The sequence below is a fragment of the Corythoichthys intestinalis genome, chromosome 3 (genome assembly GCF_030265065.1).
Source record: "Corythoichthys intestinalis isolate RoL2023-P3 chromosome 3, ASM3026506v1, whole genome shotgun sequence".
NCBI classification, from domain to species: domain Eukaryota; kingdom Metazoa; phylum Chordata; class Actinopteri; order Syngnathiformes; family Syngnathidae; genus Corythoichthys; species Corythoichthys intestinalis.
Window position 1 is genome coordinate 38,264,840 of NC_080397.1, and position 21,270 is coordinate 38,286,109.

At 39.4% G+C, this 21,270-nt stretch overlaps 1 protein-coding gene across 1 annotated transcript in view; it reads right to left on the bottom strand.

Moving 5' to 3' along the window:
* Window positions 1-19,279, bottom strand: part of specc1la (sperm antigen with calponin homology and coiled-coil domains 1-like a) — a 40,080-nt gene extending 20,801 nt beyond the window's left edge. The window contains exons 1-4 of the mRNA XM_057831995.1: window positions 13,510-19,279; window positions 8,648-8,810; window positions 6,152-6,287; window positions 1,618-3,239 (exon numbers count right to left, since the gene is read on the bottom strand). Of these exons, the coding sequence (XP_057687978.1) occupies window positions 1,618-3,239; window positions 6,152-6,287; window positions 8,648-8,810; window positions 13,510-13,541 (1,953 nt within the window). The 5' untranslated portion in view covers window positions 13,542-19,279. The remainder of the gene's footprint in view (window positions 1-1,617; window positions 3,240-6,151; window positions 6,288-8,647; window positions 8,811-13,509) is intronic.
* Between the last annotated feature and the right edge of the window lie 1,991 nt (window positions 19,280-21,270).

Genomic DNA, 21,270 nt, shown 5'->3' on the forward strand with positions numbered 1-21,270 from the left:
ATATCGAATAACAATTTTTGACTTTCAGATTTCGTAGTAAATGCGTCCTTCGCCTTCGAGTGTCTGTGAGTGAGTGGGCTTCAGCAAGGATTCATACAATTTATTGATGAAGTCATCAGGAACATCAAAGAAAGCAGTCTTGCATGCCTCCCAGAGTTCATCAGCATTCTTGGGTTTCGTCTTCCATGCTTCCTCTTTCATCCTGTTCATGTCTGGTGACTGGGCTGGCCAGCCCTGGAGGATCTTGATCTTCTTTGCCTAGAGGAAGAGATTGAAGTACGCGATGGAGTACCATCCTGCTGCAGAATTTGTCCCTTTTTATGGTTAGGAATGTAAGAGGCAGCTAAGATTTGTTGATATTTCAGACTATTTATGTTGACTTCCACACTCCATATCTCTCGCACACCCCCATACTGGATGTAACCCCAGACCATGATTTTGCCACCACCAAACTTCACTGTTTTGTGGCAAAAGGGGGATTTTTCAGATGAATTATACCACAAATACACGCCGCAAATATTGCAGGAGACCTACTGAAGCCCGCATGGATCCGAGATTCACTCAGAAAACAGTGAAGTTTGGTGGTGGCAAAATCATGGTCTGGGGTTACATCCAGTATGGGGGTGTGCGAGAGATCTGCAGGGTGGAAGGCAACATAAATAGTCTGAAATATCAATCAATCTTAGCTGCCTCTTACATTCCTGACCATAAAAAGGGAGGAATTCTGCAGCAGGATGGTGCTCCATCGCATTCTTCATTCAAGATCCTCCAGGAGTGGCCAGCCCAGTCACCAGACATAAACATCATCGAGCATGTCTGGGGTAGGATGAAAGAGGAAGCATGGAAGACGAAACCCAAGAATGTTGATGAACTCTGGGAGGCATGCGAGACTGCTTTCTTTGATGTTCCTGATGACTTCATCAATAAATTGTATGAATCCTTGCCGAACCACATGGATGCAGTCCTTCAAGCCCATGGAAGTCATACAAAATATTCAATTTGGATCTCACAGCACCACTACTTAATTCACTTATGTTATGGAACATATTTTTGTTCAATTTTCACACTACTTTCTGTAAACTTTTGTCTTGCCAAAATTTGACCTTTGTCTTCATTAAATGATACATCTTTTTTCAGTGAAACAAATACATTTTTGTACATTCAACATCATTTGGGAGGGTCTTAGCTTTCATATGAGCAATTTCTGAAACCAATTGAATAATTAAAAGTCATGTTATTAGCAATTGTTTCGACAAAATGGATAAGCGACAAGACTTTTGTCAGGGACTGTACATCTAATAACCGATAGGACAGGAACAGGGAAGTCAGGATAGATTTGTGTATGACCATTGCTACTGTAAATACTTATTTTAAATTTATTATTGATTTATGTGTATGACAATGTGATTAATTACAGTTAATCGCAAGAATCTCATTGAACAATACATTTTTTTTTCTCCTTAGTTTGAGTTTTGTGAACGGAAATATCCCAAAGTTACTGTGTGGTCAATGAAAAAACAGTTTAGTTTTAGAGCACCAGAGCATTTGGTTGGTGTATCACCATCAATGGTAGCCAATGAAATCAAGTCCCAGAAACTGTCTTTAGCTTACACTAACCTTACTGAGAGTGTCCTGTAGCAAGGCAAGGTCATTTTGAGCTTGTTCCAGTTCATCCTGCGATTTTGCAGCCTTGGCCTCAGCCTCTTCCTTTCCTAGTCGGGCACCTTCCAAAAGCTGGCAGATGTCATTTTTGTCCCCAGCTGTGTGAAGAGAGAGGAGCTCAGCAACCCTCTGCCTCTCTTGGTCCAATTGGGCTCGGCAGCGACTCAGCTCCACCTGGTCACTGCTCACTGCCGCTTTATATTCATCAAGCGTAGCAGCCATGGCTACCCGGTCTTGTCTCTCAGAGTCCATGACGCGCTCCATTTGGTGGTTCCTCTCTTTCAATGCTCCGATCATGTCTTGAGCTTCAGCGTTGTCCTGCTCAGCCATCTTCAAAGTATTGGACAAGTGCTGCTGCACACCCAGAAGTTGCTCTCTCTCGAAGCGGGCGTTATCCGCCAAGTCTGCATAGCGCTGTTCTAGCTCCATGTAGCGGCCGCTTTTGATGTCCTCCTCTAGGACGTACGAAATGTGATGCTCATCCAGCGTGGAGCGAAGATACTCTATCTGTCGTCCGTAGAGCTCCAGTTTGTCGCTCTGTTGGCACAACGAGTCCATGAGGATGACCTTCTCCTCGCCGAGTCGCTCGTTCTCCCCGTTCAACTCTTGGGTGATTTGCTGCAGATCGGCCAGCTCCTGCAATGTGGCCTGCAGTTCTTCAGAGGTGCTATGCTGGTTCTCTTCCATCTGATGGATACGCTCAGTAAGACAGGCGACTGATACTTCGCTGGCATTACCACTGCTACCCCTACGGGAACGCTCTCTGCTGGGGGCAGACTCGCATTCAGATGATGAGGAGGCTCCAGAAGGGGCGTCCAAAGCATCATCGCTGGAGGTGACAGCCTGATATACTTCGCTAGATTCACTGTCCAGATTGTCCACAGAGCCACCATGCTGGTGAGCCGTGAGTAGATCTTCTAATGAACCAGGGGCTGATCCCTCCACTGAGGACGTCAGGGTTGCTCCACCCTCACTGTGTCCACTACCTGCTGCCAAGTCCGGGCTTAGGGACGTGTAAGTGAACAGCTTGTCAGAGCCATCTAGCCTCTGCTCCAGGGAGAACCCCAACGCATTGAGACGGTCTTTGAGCATTCGATTCTCACTCTTGAGCAGGTTAAGCTCCTCTCTGATTGCTTGGTTCTGCTCTTGTAACAAAAGCAAAGTCGACTCTACATCAGCTGCTGTGATAGCTGGGACGTGCAGCTTTTCACCATCCTCTGTCTCTTCCCGCGGCTGCGAGTCCTTTCCTTCCATGCCAAGCTGGACCCTCATGTCTCTCAGTTCACTGCGAAGATGTAAAATCTCTACATCTTTGCTCTTGGCAAGACCTAGAAGGTCATTGACTTTTGTCTCCAATGCCACCTTATCGCTGATCTGGCCATCTGATTTGGACTTGCTCATACGGCTCTCAGACTCGGTTGAGATCTGGCCACGAGAGCGTTTTGAGACCGCATCACCTGCTGCTATCCCTGAGACAAGCTGCTTCCTATTAGCTGACGTCCTGGATGTCCGAAGACGGTCCCGTGAAGAATTTGGCTCTTTTGTTGTTGATGATGTCATACGCTTGGTTGAAGACCCTTGTTCAGAGAAAAACACATATTCTTCTTAACATTTGTTATAAAATGGGCATGCCTATCAAAAACAAACAAAACTGTATGTTGGTTACCATCATTTTAGGGTGACACCACCAGTGTTGTTCATAACGGCATTAGGGCATAACGGTGTTTGTAAGGACATTATTGTTTTCAGTAGTGAGTAATCTAATTAATTAGTGCTGCAACGATTAATCGATTAACTTGAGTAATTTGTTTGGAAAAAAATCGAAATAAATTTTGCTGCTTCAAGTATTCGTTCATTTAAAGTGGCGTTGTAATGGTTTGTTTTGAAAGTGTTTGCACTTAGTTTTATGGATTTGGGTGGATACACTGCCCTCTAGTGGCAACAGTGAATGTGACATAACCCCTTTTTACGTGGCTGAATCCAGCTGCTCCTTGTTAAGACCAACTTAAGCTAAGTTTTTGTTTGAGCTAATGTTTTTTTTAATGCATTCGTAATTTAGTTTATTGGTATATTTATCAGTTTTTTTGTGGGAATATGTGTTTGAACCATTTAAGAGGATTGTTTAAAAAAAAAAAAAAAAAACTAGCATTTTGCATCTTGCTATGTAAGTTAGCCAATTGTTCTTTTGTTGTACTTAGATCCTCATTTATTTTTTTATACCGTTTGAGGCTCAGCTCAGGTTCTCATTTTATTTTTTTATGTTTTTCATCAGATTACTTGATTATGCGAACTAACTAGTTCATCGATTAATCAATTACTTAAATAATCAGTAGCTGCAGCCCTATAATTAATTACATTTCCCATCTTCACAACACTGTTACCGTTATTGAGGATGTGAAGAAACGCTACAATTTGGTTATAAGAAACGCGAGTTGTCTGATTTTGTCAAAGCTTCCTGGCAGAGAGAGAGAGCAGAACAGGAGGAGGCGAGGAGGTGGTGACGCCGTTGCAAACGCAATGATGATCGGCTAGGTGGCTCAGAGCGTTAGCAAGGCTCAGAGCGTTAGCATAGCATTCGCTTTCTAGTTAGTATTAGCATTCAGCGTGGCAAGCAATACTAATATTAAAAATGTGACCTACGGTTTTTTCTTTTTTTTTTTTTTTTTTTTTAATGAAAAAGATCAATTCAGTTAATAAACATATTTGATGTGAAAGATGTTATTGAATGTATTAGGGCTGCAGCTATCATTTATTTTAGTAGTCAATTGTTGAACTAGTTAGTTTGAACAATCGCGTAATCGGATAAGGAACATAAAAAATTAAAATACCTTAGCTGAGCCTCAAACGAGATAAAAAAATAAATAAATGAGCATCTAAGTACAACAAAAGAACAATTGGCTAACTTACATAGCAATAGTCCGCTAGCTTAACTGCTATAAAATGCAAAATGCTAGTTTTTGTTTTTTTTTGTTTTTTAAACAAGCCTCTTAAATGGTTCAAACACATATTCCCGCAAAAAAACGGCTAAATATACCAATAAACTAAATTACGAAAGCATTAAAAAAAAACATTAGCTCAAACAAAAACTTAGTTTATGTTGGTCTGAAAAGCGAGCAGCTGAATTCAGCCCCACGTGAAATGAGTTATGTCACATTCACTGTCGCCACTAGAGGGCAGTGTATCCACCCCCAAAAAAAACAAAAAAACAATGCAAACACTTTCAAAACAAACCATTACAACGCCACTTTAATTACAGTAATTTGAATTTTTCTAATCGAATTACTCGAGTTAATCGATTAATTGTTCCAGCACTGAAATTATATTGTAATAACGTGTAGAACATGAAAAGTACCTAATTACTCTTACGATGAGGTAAGTAAGTTACCAACTCAATTACTTTTGGGGGGGGAAGTAATTTGTAACTGTAACTAATTACTTTTTTAAAGTTAAGATTAACAACACTGGACACCAAACAAGATGACAATGCAGCTCATTAGACATCAGTTTTGTGAGCATCGAAAGAAGAGGAAAGTTCCCACAAACAACATATCTGAGCCGTCAAAATGTCATATGACGCCCTCTGGAGGCAATATGTATTTTATAAGAAAAACACTTGGAAGATATTTTCTAAAATAGATAATCTTTGAATAAACTCTCACCTCAGAAACTTTCATTTCAAGGGTTACACCCTAAAGTTTTGATTCAGTGTGACCTGTCATAAGGATAGAGAAACCAGAAAAACAACAACAACAGAAATACACCCAAACAACTTGTTTTTGAGTGATTTTCATGTTTTATCAGATACCAGCTGCTGAATGTAATACCTCTAGCAGAAGTGGGGTTGCATCAATTTGCTACAAGGGATCAAATTGTGGGTTGCTTACTACTTTTGAAACGCAATCATTCCTCATGGCTTCATCAAAATATTATGACCTTGTATATCCTAAGTATCCTATAAGTTTGAAGGAGGAAAAAATGTGTTTACTTTGACATTCTTAATCGGATTTCTGATTATTTGCCGTTTGGAACTCTTGTCAAAACCATAATAAGGATAGACAAAAAATGTCAGGGCTCACAGAAAGAAAACGTCTAACTGTATAGCACTCTAGTTATATTCTAATTCTTCAACATCTACAGCGCTACTCAGTTTCTTGGTAGATGACATGTCTAGTCATGGTATTTAAATTGTCATTCAGTTCATTTTAAACCAGTAAAAATGGCATTAGGGGTTTTATGCCATAAAAAAGATTGTTACTGTGTACTTGGGACTACACGTATGATGTGCTGTTTAGCTCCTTGACAGCCAATATTACTATGATTTAGTAAGTAATAAAAATGAAAGATAGAGGCCCTCTGGTCTCGAGAATCAACATAACAAGAGCATGACCAGGCTAAATATTCATAAGAGTTTAGAATATTGAACTAACAATTGACATGCAACTATGGGAAGTGTTATGCACACAAACTGCTGACACATTATAGTACACACCTGCTGCTGCTTTTTGCTTGTCGCCTGTGTTTGCAGTTGTACCGATTGAGGCGGTTCTCTTAGTTTTGCTGACAGCATTACTTGAAACAGGATTCCCGCCAGCCATTGCTGCTAAAAGATCATCACTGCTCTTCACCTGGGGGGAGAAAAAAAGTTGGCAAAAAATAAAATAAATAAAAACCTGATGAACACAATAACAAGTTTGCTTTTCAATTACTGTAGCTGTCACGGACAGAGGTGAGTAGTAACGTGTTACATTTACTTGAGGAACTTTTTGAGAAAAATGTACTACTTCGTTTTACTAAGCCATACTTTTTACTTGAGTAGATCTGTGATGAAAAACGCTACTCTTACTCCGCTACTTTGGGCAACAGTAGTCGTCCTCTTTATTCTACATATTAGATTTTACTCTTTTTTTTTTTTTTCCCAGGGATGCCAAAAGTGGCGCTACCAGTTTCCCCAATGAGACACCGCAACAATAATCACAATACTCCATTATACCAATCCGACTCAAGCTTGCCGTTCTATGATCACGCCGGCCTGTTCAAACACGTGGCATCTTTAAAGCACCGTAAAAAACTACGTACAGTGGGGCAAACAAGTATTTAGTCAACCACCAATTGTGCAAGTTCTCCTACTTGAAAAGATTAGAGAGGCTTCTAATTGTCAACGTGGGTAAACCTCAACCATGACAGACAGAATGTGAAAAAAAAAAAAAACAGAAAATCACATTGTCTGATTTTTAAAGAATCTAGTTGCAAATCATGGTGGAAAATAAGTATTTGGTCAATACCAAAAGTTCAACTCAATACATTGTTATGTACCCTTTGTTGGCAATAACGGAGGCCAAACGTTTTCTGTAACTCTTCACTCTTCGCTTGGTGTAAAGAAATCAACTGTGGGAGCAATTATTGGAAAATGGAAGACATACAAGACCACTGATATAATTTCCTTCAATCTGGGGCTCCATGCAAGATCTCACCCCGTAGCGGCAAAATGATAACAAGAACGATGAGCAAAAATCCCAGAACCACACGGGGGGACCTAGTGAATGACCTACAGGGAGCTGGGACCACAGTAACAAAGGCTACTATCAGTAACACAATGTGCCGCCAGGGACTCAAATCCTGCATGCCAGACGTCCCCCCCTGCTGAAGCCAGTACACGTCCAGGCCCGTCTGCGGTTCGCTAGAGCGCATTTGGATGATCCAGAAGAGGACTGGGAGAATGTGTTATGGTCAGATGAAACCAAAATACAACTTTTTGGTAGAAACACAGTTTCTTGTGGTTGGAGGAGAAAGAATACTGAATTGCATCCGAAGAACACCATACACACTGTGAAGCATGGGGGTGGAAACATCATGCTTTGGGGCTGTTTTTCTGCAAAGGGACTACACCAGGACGACTGATCTGTGTAAAGGAAAGAATGAATGGGGCCATGTATCGAGAGATTTTGAGTGAAAATCTCCTTCCATCAGCAAGGGCATTGAAGATGAGACATGGCTGGGTCTTTCAGCATGACAATGATCCCAAAAACACAGCCAGGGCAACAAAGGAGTGGCTTCGTAAGAAGAATTTCAAGGTCCTGGAGTGGCCTAGCCAGTCTCCAGATCTCAACCCCATAGAAAATCTGTGGCGGGAGTTGAAAGTCCATGTTGCCCAACGACAGCCTCAAAACATCACTGCTCTAGAGGAGATCTGCATGGAGTAATGGGCTAAAATACCAGCAACAGTGTGTGAAAAGCTTGTGAAGAGTTACAGATTTTCTGTAACTTCGGCCTCCATTATTGCCAACAAAGGGTACATAACAAAGTATTCAGATGAACTTTTGGTATTGACCAAATACTTATTTTCCACCATGATTTGCAAATAAATTCTTTAAAAATCAAACAATGTGATTTTCTGGGTTTATTTTCCACATTCTGTCTCTCATGGTTGAGGTTTACCCATGTTGACAATTACAGGCCTCTCTAATATTTTCAAGTGGGAGAACCTGCACAATTAGTGGTTGACTAAATACTTATTTGCCCCACTGTACTTGACATAGAGTGCTGCTGTCAACATAACTCTAAAATTTTAATTAAATTTTAATTTTATCATAGGAAATACAGTATGTTTTCCCCACTAGAAGGTACGCCTGCTCTTTGGCTGAATGATGCTTCATTTCTGTATTTTTTTTCTTTTTTGCCGGAATTCAATATTTTTTCATTTCTTTGGCTAAATGTTGTTATGTAATATGATATAGTACAGTATGATAACAGTTCATATACTGTAGATTAAAAAAAAAAAAAAACATCGTAAGCAGTTACTCACAATGAGTCACTCATTACTCACTCATCAATTGAGTATTCTTTTCACCAAATACTTTTTTACTTGTACCCAAGTACATTTTTTGGATGACTACTTCCACTTTAGTAACATTATTTTGAAGTAACGCTCCTCTAACTTGAGTAAAATTTTTGGCTACTCTACCCACCTCTGGTCACGGATACCTACCTTCGGCAGCGGTGCGGCACTGTTGGTTTTGGCTGCAGGCTTTCCAGTTCCAGTGGTGGATGCGGACTCGGCCTTCCCTCGATCAGCAGTCACCTTACTCCCCACAGGCCGGACTGACTTCTTCATACTGAGTTTTCTTGTGCCGAAACATTTACGTCTCAGTCTGCGCATACGGAAGGCAGGATAAAAGGTCATGCATGTCAGAATATAGGGCATTTACTGCACTTTTCTATAGGATGGGAATTCTTTCCATGGAAGATATTCCTATAAAATGAAGAATTATATTAATAACTGACGGCAGGCTTAATTTAAGTGCTGTCTTTTTATACCGCCCGGAGGGAGGCACTAACTGAAATTGTTAGTCATCCATTATTTATGGACAGATTAGACTGAAATTTAGTAGGTGTGTTCTATGTATGTACTGTGAGTTTACGTATCTTGTCTTCGGAGCCCTATTTAATTAATTAATTTATTTATTTTTTGTCTCAGGGTTGTTTAATTAAATGAATGAATTGTGGATTTATTGTTGCTTGTAGGTTCCAAGTTAGCCAGAAGACAGAGCCGGACGTTTTTAGTTCGGTTTGAACTTGTTTTTTTGTAGTGATTATTTATTTCAAAAACAGTGTCAGATAGAGGATTCAACATCTAATCATTTAGAGCAGTGGTCCCCAATCACCGGGCCACGTCCGGTATCCGTCCAATGGGAATCTGTTACTGGGCCATACAAAAAAGAATAAATACAGTAATGTCTGTAATAGAGTCGGAAACATGCTTTATTTAATTTTGGAAAAACGACCAGATTTTCTCCAACGTTACATTGGCCTGTGCCTCTTGAAATGCCATGATACTTGTCTCGGTCTTGTGATCCGTTATTCCAAAGATAAACCCACAAATCAATGAAGATGAGTGGAAAAACAAATGGGGAAACTGCAAAGTCAGCAAACGTGCCCAGGACCTCCACGAAAAGGGAAACTTATCAATAGACAAGACCAATGGTACAGGTTCATCGCAACAAGTCAGTATTGATAATACGTGTGACATTACAAATGACGCAATGAACCCTTTAAAATTGTTTAAGCACATGATTAGGAAGCACCCTGCATTTAATGAGTAGCCTTTTGAGCTCATGAAAATGAGCACATTAAACCAGTTCGTGGTGTAAAACAGATGGCGCTAAACCTCTGGTTTAAAGGCTATATTTAACTTCGAATTGTCAAAAGTTAAGAATATCAGCCTGTCAACAGTATTTTTTCCCCATCCTATTTCTATAATCTGCTAAAAAAGCAGATTGATGATTACTTTTGAGTGAATAAATTTAAGACATTTGCAACCAGCTGTGTTTACTTTGGAAAACAATAACGAACATTTTTTGTCATTATTTAATCAGATTCATCAAAATATACAGACATATTAGGCATGTGCTGATATGAGATTCTGATGATATGATATCCTTTAAGCGGAAGTTCAGGATTTTTGACATTAGGCTTTATCTTCGAGTAAGGTTTTGGTTAGTTTGTGCAATCTATTTCAACAAACTCCGTTTTGTTTGCAAGTTATTTGTTAGTTTCAGGGCTACGGAGTGGCTAAGCTAGCGCAAGTCAATGTACCGGTGTAGCATGCCAATAAAAAACTGTTACAAATCTCCGGACAGATCCAACATAGTCAAATAAAATTCAAAACATAGATCATCGTTTCAAGACACCCACGCGGCCAAAACAATGTCACACCAAACTACCGTAATTCATTTCATTCTGCAGGATTATTTTTTTAGATGCGTTATACGACCCCAATAAACAGGAGTGCTTCGGTCACTCGTTCTCACGCTGCATTCGCAGAAGGTGGGAAGTCGGACTTATCCCGCTCGGAGTGTACCAGTTGCGACCTTAAAGCATTCCAAGCGAATGCAAACAGCAAAGATGGCTGATCGCCATAAGTTGTTTTTTATTTTGGTCTTCAAAAGACATTTTGACCTCCAGCAAACCTGACTTCTCATAAGCCATCAAATTGTGGAGGCTTACTAATGATATTTTTTCAGATCAGAGGTTGGAAACTCTGACTTCCCACCTTCCTCGAATGCAGAATCAGTCTTCTGAGTTAACCGACGGCCGGCAACATGTAGAAATGTGCATTTACAGGTTGTGGAAACATACAGAAGAAATAGGCAAAGTGAAGTTTATACAAATTCCCCATGAAGAAGGAGAAAAAATATAAACTGGTCACTTGCTGCTGGTTACGACATTAAAAAAACAGCGGTGAAAAAAAACTGATGTGATATCACTCCGCCCTGCTCCTCTGCATAGCTTCTGGATTACAAATGTTGCTGTTCATACTGCAATTATTGACATGCAAAGGTAAGTTTTAATAACTTTATCCTAAAAACATAGCCAACACTATTGATTGCATGGGTCAGCGATAATTTGTTGAAATCTTAAGCCTAATGTCAAAAATCCTGAACTTCCGCTTTAAGCCAAAATGTCACTATTTCGCAGTAACACGGTGTTACTATTGCAACTCTAAAATGTGTTACTTTCAGATATCTGGATTAAAAAAAGGTTTAAAACTATTGAACGGGATTTTATATTTTTCAAAACGTTAGCAAATTGGAACATAAGTATACAGTTAATTTTTTTTTTTTTTTTAATTAAAAATAACTGAAATATTCTAAATAAAATTAAAATAAATGCAGTTCTTTAGCTGAGCTTAAACCCACAGCCACAGCTCAACATTATTACCATCAGAACAAAAATAATTGAATTATTTTCCATAAAAAGTACGCATGTATGACTCGTATCATGTTTACAATATACACACACTCTCTTTCTCAGCAGATGGTTGCCAGAGAGAAAAAAACACCACGTTTCACCAACGCTAGACACATTAAACACGCTGGTGTTAACTCTAGTAGCTGGTGGGAAACGTTCATGACAGTGTTTATTAACCTTTAATTTTGTATAAATGCGAAATCATATTGGAGGTATTGCCTTCTCGGCAGCCACTCTCCGCAAACATGTTTTACATGTCGGTTGGCCCTCCTTCTCTGAGCCGCGGCCGTCTGTAACTTTTCTGTAGCCGAAGTATTCCCATAACAGCGATTTCGTTTTCTTCGATGGGGGAAAAAGTTCAGGAGTTTTACCTCCTCCAGCCATCATATAGCACAGCTGACTCACTGACACTGAGCACCACCGGTGGGGGAGGGTTGAGCCTTGCAACTGCAAGCGAGGGATTTCTCCGCATTTTTGGGACATGAAAAGTAGCTAATACCGTAGGTACGGTATAACGGAAAATCTTTGCAGTTTTGAAACCGTGACGTTTTCATAACACGGTATACCTTGAAACCGGTATTCGGCACATGTCTAAGATGGATTAAAGAATTATTAAAATAATCGAAGCTTGAATATCAGACATACAAATGTTTTGGGGTTCTGATGTCTACCAGGATTCGTGACACCTCACTCAAAAAGAAAAGATGGTACTTTTGGACGTAGACAGGACAAGACACTAACTAGCCCATGAGCAAAAGGAACTTGCAAAGTCAGCTGGTGGAGATGGAAAAGAACAAAACCATCCTCGACTAAAATAATGAACGTACTATATGTGTTTGGTAACCTTTAAGAAAAAGACTAACTGTTGCCATTTTAAAAGGCACATATAGGACAAACACACCATGTCATAAGACATCTTAGTTTAAGCAAAGTCCTGACTGAGAGGAAGCTTTATCATGTTATCATGTGTAACGGTGACAAGTTCCAGAAAAGGACAGGCACTAATACATTGGAGGAATGCACATTATTAGAAAAAAAAAAATTAAAGGCAACATCGGTGTTTGTATTATATTAACATTTTGTCTAACAAACTATGCAAATCCAGCAATGGTTGATATGTTGACCGTAGTTACGTTAAAACTAGGGCTGTCAAAATTATCGCGTTAACGGGTGGTAATTAATTTTTCAAATTAATCACGTTAAAATATTTGACGCATTTAACGCACATGCCCCATTAAAACAGAGTAAAATGACAGCACAGTGTAATGTCCACTTGTTACTTGTGTTTTTCAGTGTTTTGTCGCCCTCTGCTGGCGCTTGGGTGCGACTGATTTTATGGGTTTCAGCACCACATGAGCATTGTGTAATTATTGACATCAACAATGGCAAGCTACTAGTTAATTTTTTTATTGCAAATTTTACAAATTTTGTTAAATCAAAAACATTAAGAGGGGTTTTAATATAAAATTTCTATAACTTGTATTAACATTTATCTTTTAAGAACTACAAGTCTTTCTATCCATCGATCGCTTTAACAGAATGTTAATAATGTTAATGCCCTCTTGTTGACTTACTGTTATAATAAACAAATACAGTACTTATGTACCGTATGTTGAATGTATATATCCGTCTTGTGTCTTATCTTTCCATTCCAACAATAATTTACAGAAAAATATGGCATATTTTATAGATGGTTTGAATTGCGATTAATTACGATTAATTAATTTTTAAGCTGTAATTAACTCTATTAAAAAATTTTAATCGTTTGACAGCCCTAGTTAAAACAACTAGTGGTGCAGGAAAACTTAGGACTTTGTTGTGTAGTGGTATGAGGAGAACCTTATTTGATGTCATGATAGCCCAAAAAGTTATTTGGGACACAGCTGGAAGCAAAGAGTAAGTACTTTAGCACAGACTTGGATGTATTTTTGCACAAAGCTTCTTGAAAGGAAAAAGTGTGTTTAAGTGATTTATATTACACAGGAAGCCCTTCAACAATTAATCTCCGACTCTATGGTCGGTTGTTTTAGCAGAATATGTTTTTTGTAAAGTAGACTGTGTGACCAGCTTGAACTGTTTAATAAACAATAAAAGACTCACTGACTGGAAGCTTTCGTAGAGTCACGGCTCATGCAAACAAAATGAAACAAAATTGTAAATCAGATGAAAAAAAAACAAAGGAGCATGGACAGATAAACACAGGGAACTTCTTCACATGTAGAGTAAACACGATGAACATGAAGCGGAAAACTAGCATGCTTAAATTATGAAGCATTGGAAACATTGTTCAACTCTTGCTGACACTAAATACTTTCGCAAGTCACACAGAACCATATTGTTGACAAGCGAGTGTGGGATTACAGTGCAAACAGAGGGAATAATCCTTGTGACCTCATGGGACAGACAACTTCTGAACCTTTTTTCACTTTCTACCAAACGTGACGTGGGAATTTAAAAAGTCACGCAGTTTGGACAGAAGCAGACTTTTTAATTATTTTACCTAAATGCACTGTACAATGTATTAGAAATGCTGCAATGTGTTTGAAATTTTCAGATTGTGAATATTCACAAATATCCAACAAATGTGGGAAAAGTAAAGAATTATTTATGTATCATAATTAAAGTATTTCGAAGCATATTTGCCATGCCTCAAAGTAATGCAAGGGTAAAAGACCTCAATGACCTTGAGAGGGTGTTCAAGGATGGGCCAGACAGAAGTTTAAAACTCTCCCAGGTCAATCAAAATATTCTTGAGACAGAAATAATAGATGTGACAATTCAGTGTAATGCACATGCCGCAATACTGTCTGAATACTTATATTTTAATCAAGCTCGTTGAAAGATGGGCGGGGGGTGCAACCGGGTATGTTATCCCGGGCCTCAGGTCCATAGGGGCCCCTGAATGACCCTTAATTTATTTTACTTTACATTCACATATTTTTTTATTTAAATCCTTGTCTGATTAAATATCATGTTCTACTTGATATATACCGTATTGGCCCAAATATAAGACGGCCCTGATTATAAGACCAGCCCCTCTTTTTCAAAACTCAAGTTTGAAAAAAGACTTTTTGAACACAGAATTAATTTTTATACAGAAAATAATTACAGTACATCTGAAACAAATGATTATAACTATATAAGAAAAAGCATGTTATTTTGCCTCATTCAAATCTTAATATCTGAACATTTAAATATGTAAACTAAAGTGCAATCACATTCGTAAATGAAGGCTTCTGGTTTTTTAAATGTAAAAAAAACAATCTATTGTGATAAAACCAACAAAATTGCAATAACTGCATTAACCATCAAAGTGAGGTCTAACTGTAACTGTAGTCTTGAAACAAATCTGAATAAGGAAAAACAATGCAATAAAATAATGCAAACTGGTTAAACGTGAGAGTAGCTGAGATCTGTCAAGACCGAACATAACTTCTCAAGTTCAGCATTCGCTTCAATGATATCTGGCGCCATCTAGCGTCGTGAATGGGTATAATGTCTAGACCGCGAATATAAGACGAGTCCTCCTTTTTCAGTCTTATTTCAATGCAAAACACACCGTCTTATATTCGGGTCAATACAGTACTTAAAAAAAATATTTCAAATCCATATTTTTTCCTTTTTTTGAACAACGTCCCCCCACCCCCTCTGTCTTAGCAGAGAATGGTTTGACCCCGCTCTGGCGCACTCAAGGCTACACTACATACGTGCCATGAAGCGGGAAATTAAAATCTGTCACTGTTATAAACTCTAAACATGGCGAGTCGTCATAAATCGGGTGCGCCGAGAAAAAAAAAAAAAAAAAAAAAAAAGATAAAAATCATAGAGGTGAACGAGAAAAAAATGATGCTTTAAAAGGGGGACAAGAAGTCAGAGAATTAGGGCTAGAGTTGGCTGTGGACGGTGATGTCGGTAAGTGAACAACAGCCGCTAACACAACGTTTACATTCGCGATCACTGTGACCAAAGCCTGATTCGAGTCTGTCACCGGCCGTTTGTAGCCTGTTGAGCTGTGGTATGACAAGACATGCTGCTCGCGTTGAGCCGAGGAGAGAGAAGGTGATGGGAGATCAAGGATATATGTTAGTCTGTGGGGAGCAGGTGCGCGAGGCTGAACAGACTCTGGTCCGGCGGCTGGATTTATCTTGGGTTTACAACCCACTGTGTATTATAGCAAACGCTAATACGAAGCACACTGTTACACATGTGCACACTCGTAGCACACTGCTACTCATTTTCTTGTCTTTGCCAGTGACTGTAGCTGGAGGAGAGCGAGCCTTCAGTAAAATGAAAGTAATAAAAAACTCCTTATGCTCCACCATATAACAGGGCAGGCTTAAAGGGATCCTCTATTTTTAAGACAAGTAATTCTTATAAGATAAATGTTAGTATGAGTTATCATAATTTGGTGTTAAAACCCCTCTTGATGTTTTTGTTTTAATAAAGTTTGTAAAATTATTTTAAGTGATAGGTCGCCATTCTTGTTACGTCGCAGTGCGTGACGTCACTGGCCCCGATGCCAAAATTCCAGCGTGTCAATAGTTAGCTTTCCCAACATGTCGTCAGTTCTACCCTTCCTATTTGAACCAGATCTGAAAAGTGAAGAGCAGGACAGCACTGTCGGTCGTTCACAAGACGAGCTTCAGGGAAAAATGCGTGCAGCAAATACCTGATCAGACAAAAGTTGGGCAAAACTGGTGATGCACTCGCTGTCTCAATGGCAACAGAGCGACAGAGTGCTATTGGGAACTCGGGTTGGGAGCGAGAGAGTTGGGAACTCCGGTTTTATTAGCAGATATTCAAGGTAAGCATATTGCGTTTTCAAACATCCCAGTATAATTATGTAGATTGTTAGCATCCAGAGCTGTCGTGTGCTTTACATACAGTACAGGCCAAAGAGCACACCTTGTGTAATCCATGTCTTGTACATTGTAACGCGTGGTAGGTAGGATACGTGTATATAAGTACCAAAAAGGGGAGAAGCGTCCACTTATGAACATTTATTCACAAAAAATAATATTTCCACCTTGACCACTCTTCACTGGGGAGCTCAGCAGTACGCAAACCCGTGTTCCCTGACGAACTCCAACATTGTTGTAAGGTCCACGTCAGTCACTGTCGTCACTGTAGCGTGCCATAGTGCTTTAATTATTTAGTATGATTTGGGGAAAACTCCCACGAAGAATAGTCAACAAAAAAAGATCGCAATAGTAATCCAAATCCGCATTTTTTACTCACTCGAAGATCCAGGAATTAGACCGATCCCACGGCAATGTTCCAGCCGCGATCAGGCCGTCGATTCCACAAAATAGACTGATAAGAAAAGCCGCGGTGGGACCGACGAATCAAAACAATGGACAGATCCGAAACCAATATTGCAGACGCGGTGGGACCTTGCTTGACTGAGGATCCAGGATACATGTTCGGGCACCAGTTGCAACGCGTGGTGGGTAGGATACGTGCATACAGGGACCAAAAAAGGAGGAGAACCTTCCACTTATGCACATTTATTCACTAAAAATAATAATTCCACCTTGACCACTCACTTCACTCCCCTTGTTTCCATTTGACTGGAAATTGCATCCAAAAGCAGCACATCGTGGCATTTTACTTCGCGAGTTTAGGCAGCAATAAGCAATTGTTGAACACGCTACACATTTGGCAAGATCCCATTGACGTCATCAGTGCGAGCCCGCAAACCATGGCGTCAACTATCGGTCAAAATATGGACTAAATATTATAAAATATTGCCACTGATTTAACATTTTATGTGTTTCTAACAACATATTTTAGTACAAGAGAACAATTGTGGTTTATTAGAGCCTGCATGTATTTAAGTTAGAGGATCACTTTAACAACCAAGCTAAGCTCTCCATTGAGCGTGAGCTTGCTCAAAAACTGGATTTCACAGATGTTATAAATGACTTTGCTGTCAAAAAATCTAGGCGCATCACTGTTTGAGGGCTTTGATAACCCCAGGGATGTGGAGGTGCACAGGATGTTTAGTTATACTGTTTTGTTACTTGGCAGGCAGGCATAGAACTCTCAGTTGTATTATACTGTAGCCTACATGGAACAATTGATGGAAATTGTTTGTTTATATTGTGTCACATCACATTACGGTCTGTTAACTGCCCATCTCAAATAATTTGAAAATGTACACTGTCATTGCTTGCAAAGTGTTAAAAGTACTGCGTATGTTGTCGTGACAAGCCGGTAGCAAGGCTAGGTGGGGGGGCCCTATAATGGTCTCTTGTCCCGGGCCCCTGCAAGTCTGTTGACAGCCCTGATTTTAATCAATATTAGACTTGCCAAGTTAAGAATTCAATCCTCCCTCCTTCGCCTACCATCACTGACTTCCACACACACATATACACACACAGACAGGCCAATTTAACCCATTTTCACCCAATTCCAATCCTCTGAAAAATTGCGCGATTGGCCCAATTTTCGATCACATGATCGGATCAGGACATCCCGAATTTTTGTTTTGCATTTAAAGTGAATATGAAGTAAGTTAGTTTTAAAAGTTTGAAAAGTTATATTTTTTTCAAAAAACAGTATAGTATGGGCCGATACCAAACAGCCAGGTATGGTATCAGGAGGCAAAAATGGTATTGGTATAACACTGTCATATGATTAACCCGCATTTTTTCTGCTGGGAAAAAAGAAAATCTGCACAAACACCAGAACAAAGTGCAATTTTTTTGGTCGCGGACATTTCATGCTTTTATTGGTTATTTTTAATGTTAATGTGTTTTAAATGAGAAATTAGCACTTTACGTTATCCTTTTTGAAGTAGCGTTTGGTCAGCCATTTTCAAAGACCCAAAAATGGCAAAAAGGGCAAGCCAAACCTCATGATTTGATTTCGATGGGTAAAGTTTGTTCTCCCAGCAGTGACAATAGCAACTAATTTCAGTGTATTTATTGGTTTAGAGTAAAGTTGCACCGATACCGATACCAGTATCGGCAGGGGGCGCCGATCCGGCCCGAATTGGTGGTATCGGTATCGACGAGTACCAACATTTAGGGCGCCGATACCATCTACTGGCATCACTTGGACGCAAATGTACGGTCCTCCCCACGTGAGCTAACTTCCCAAATCCCGATGCATGACATTTGTATGTCTTTGTCTCGAATTTACCAAACGAAATTAACACCTTCGATTTCAATATTAAGGATGTTAACTACAACGCATATCCGGGATGTTACGCTGCTCATCTAACATGGCATTCACAAACGATTAGCATGCGTAAGCTAACGCCTGTTGTTGGAGGGCCGATGGGATCAGAAAGGTTAAGACTGTGGGAGACTAAGCAAACCCATGGTTTCATGATGAACAATGAGTGGCAAATTAAGAGCGGCGTACTTCAAACTCGTTCTGTTTATGAAAGTCGAATGTCATATACTGGTGTTGTGCAGTAATGAGCAGAAGTGACTTCTGTGGCCATAAAACACTCTAGCGGCGCAGCGCGCACACTAGATATGATCAAATAGAAACCTAGATGTGCTACATTAGATCCCATGCCATTAGCTGCGTGAGCCCAGAGCGACGCCATATTGTCCATTGATGAATTAGAAACCGCCATGACTGAATGGAAGTTAAGCAGGCCAAATCAATCCATACCAGTGACTATAGATAATGCTGCAAATACTGTTAATTCAGTACATGTTACAGATGGACTCGGACCACAAATAGGATGTTTTGCTTATATGGTAAATATAGCTGCAAAGAGAGCTGCAGCAATCAACAGTGTGCCCCACTTTACAAACAGTACAGATTGTTCTCAGCACTTATATACAAAATTTCTACAGCTCAGTAAGAAGTATGCACACAAATATTATGCACTAAAATGCTTGTTTATATGATGGCACTGTTATTTTTGCTTGTTAGCAAAAAAAAAAAACAAACAAACAACAAAAAAACCTAATAATAATAATAACAGTTGTATTTTCTGTTTCAGAGCATTAAATGTATTGAATTGTATCGAAAATCGTACCGAACCGTGACTTAACTGTATTGTTGCATCCCTTATACGTACATATATATACATATATATATAAATATTTTTTTTTTTTTTGTTTGTTTGTTTGTTTGTTTTTTTTGCAAACAGAGTGGTATCGGAATGGTATCGGTATCGGCAGATACTGCCCGGCCAGGTATCTGTATCGGTATCGGGCCCAAAAAATGGTATCGGTGCAACACTAGTTTAGAGACGCGAATGCGTCATGTCCTTCAGCAGCATGCTTAGGTCTGAAGGGGTTAATTTACTACCTCATAAGAATTTCTTGGGCCTTGCAATACACAACAATAGTACTGTCTCAATTGTTGTTAATCCCTTTATTATTGTATGATTATCATCATTATTATTAGTTTTATCTGTCAATTGTTAACAGTCATGTTTGTGTTCCAATGTATGTATGTCTCGCCAAAATGTTCATCTGTCTGTGTCCTTGATAGGGATAGAGAGAAACGCAATTTCTTTTTCCTTGTATGACTTGTGCATATGAAGAAAATGACTATAAAGCTTACTTTGACTATGACAGAAGACACCTAAAAGTCCACCTAGAAGGCTATCCAAAAAATTAACATCTAGTTTGTCTTGCTGAGTATATTTTACTTTCTTCTTTGTTATTTGCCAAGTTCTCTATCATCCGCAGTCAATATTAGCATGAAGTGAGTTGAATTGACGCTCCAGGTGTGAGGCCTTAAAATGCGCTCGGAAAAAGAACAGCGATAAACAGGAATTCTCCATTCAGTGGTACATCTACATATCAAGTTAATTCGTTCCAGGACCTCGTTTGTAAGTTGAAATAGTCGTATGTCGAGCAGGATTTTCCCATAACAATACAATATAATTCCATTCATTTGTTCTAAAGCCCGAAAACCTACACTAAATCCTTGATAAAAACTGCTGGTACGATTACAAGTGACAATTACACATAGCAAAACAAATAAATTATTTTAAAAAATCGGAATAATATTATAACAATTAGGGGTGTGACAAAATATCGAAATGGTGATATACCGTGATCCTTTGTATCCCAAAAGGTTATCGATATGACCTGCCATGAATCGAGATATCGTTGTGAAAAGGTGTCAATGTCGAAAAAAAAAATAATAATAATAATGAACCAACAAGCTGCTACCAAAATCTTCCACCATAATAGTGTCTCAGTTAGGTCGACACCCAATCCATTTGGAGTGGGAACGTTCCTTCATTCGAAACCAGAGCAATCAGTCATTCTGTCCGATTTTCAGGGCACTTGCTGTTCATTTTAGGGCATTTACAGGTCATTTTCTGATGAGTTTGAATCACTGCCTATTCATTTGGATGATTCCCAGGTTATTTCCTGTTCTGTAAGTCAAAATAAACAGGAAGAGGCCCTTAAAATACCCCCAAATCAAAAGGAAGTAACTGAAAATCAACAGGTAAATGACCTTAAATGGCCCAGAATTACCTCGTTGGCTGCCACTACCGGCCTTGGACGTTCAATCCATTTGAAGTGGGAGGGATGGTACCGAATGTTCATTCGCTGCCATCCCTCCCACTTCAAATGGATTGGACGTCTACTAGTGATAAACTCATACCAATTAACAGCAAAAGCTTGTTTTTCTGTTTATTAGTTGTTTGTAGAATATCCTAGAATGATTTCCTGACCAACGCATCGATAATCGTCGTATCGCCATATCGTCAGATCATCGTTATCGTGAGCTTTGTATCGCAAATCGTATCGTATCATGAGGTACCAAGAGGTTCCCACTCCTAATAACAATAATAATTCCTGTAATAATGTGACGAATCGCGTTCTAATGTGGCAGATGTTTTTTGCGTGCTGTACCTGAACGCACCGCGGG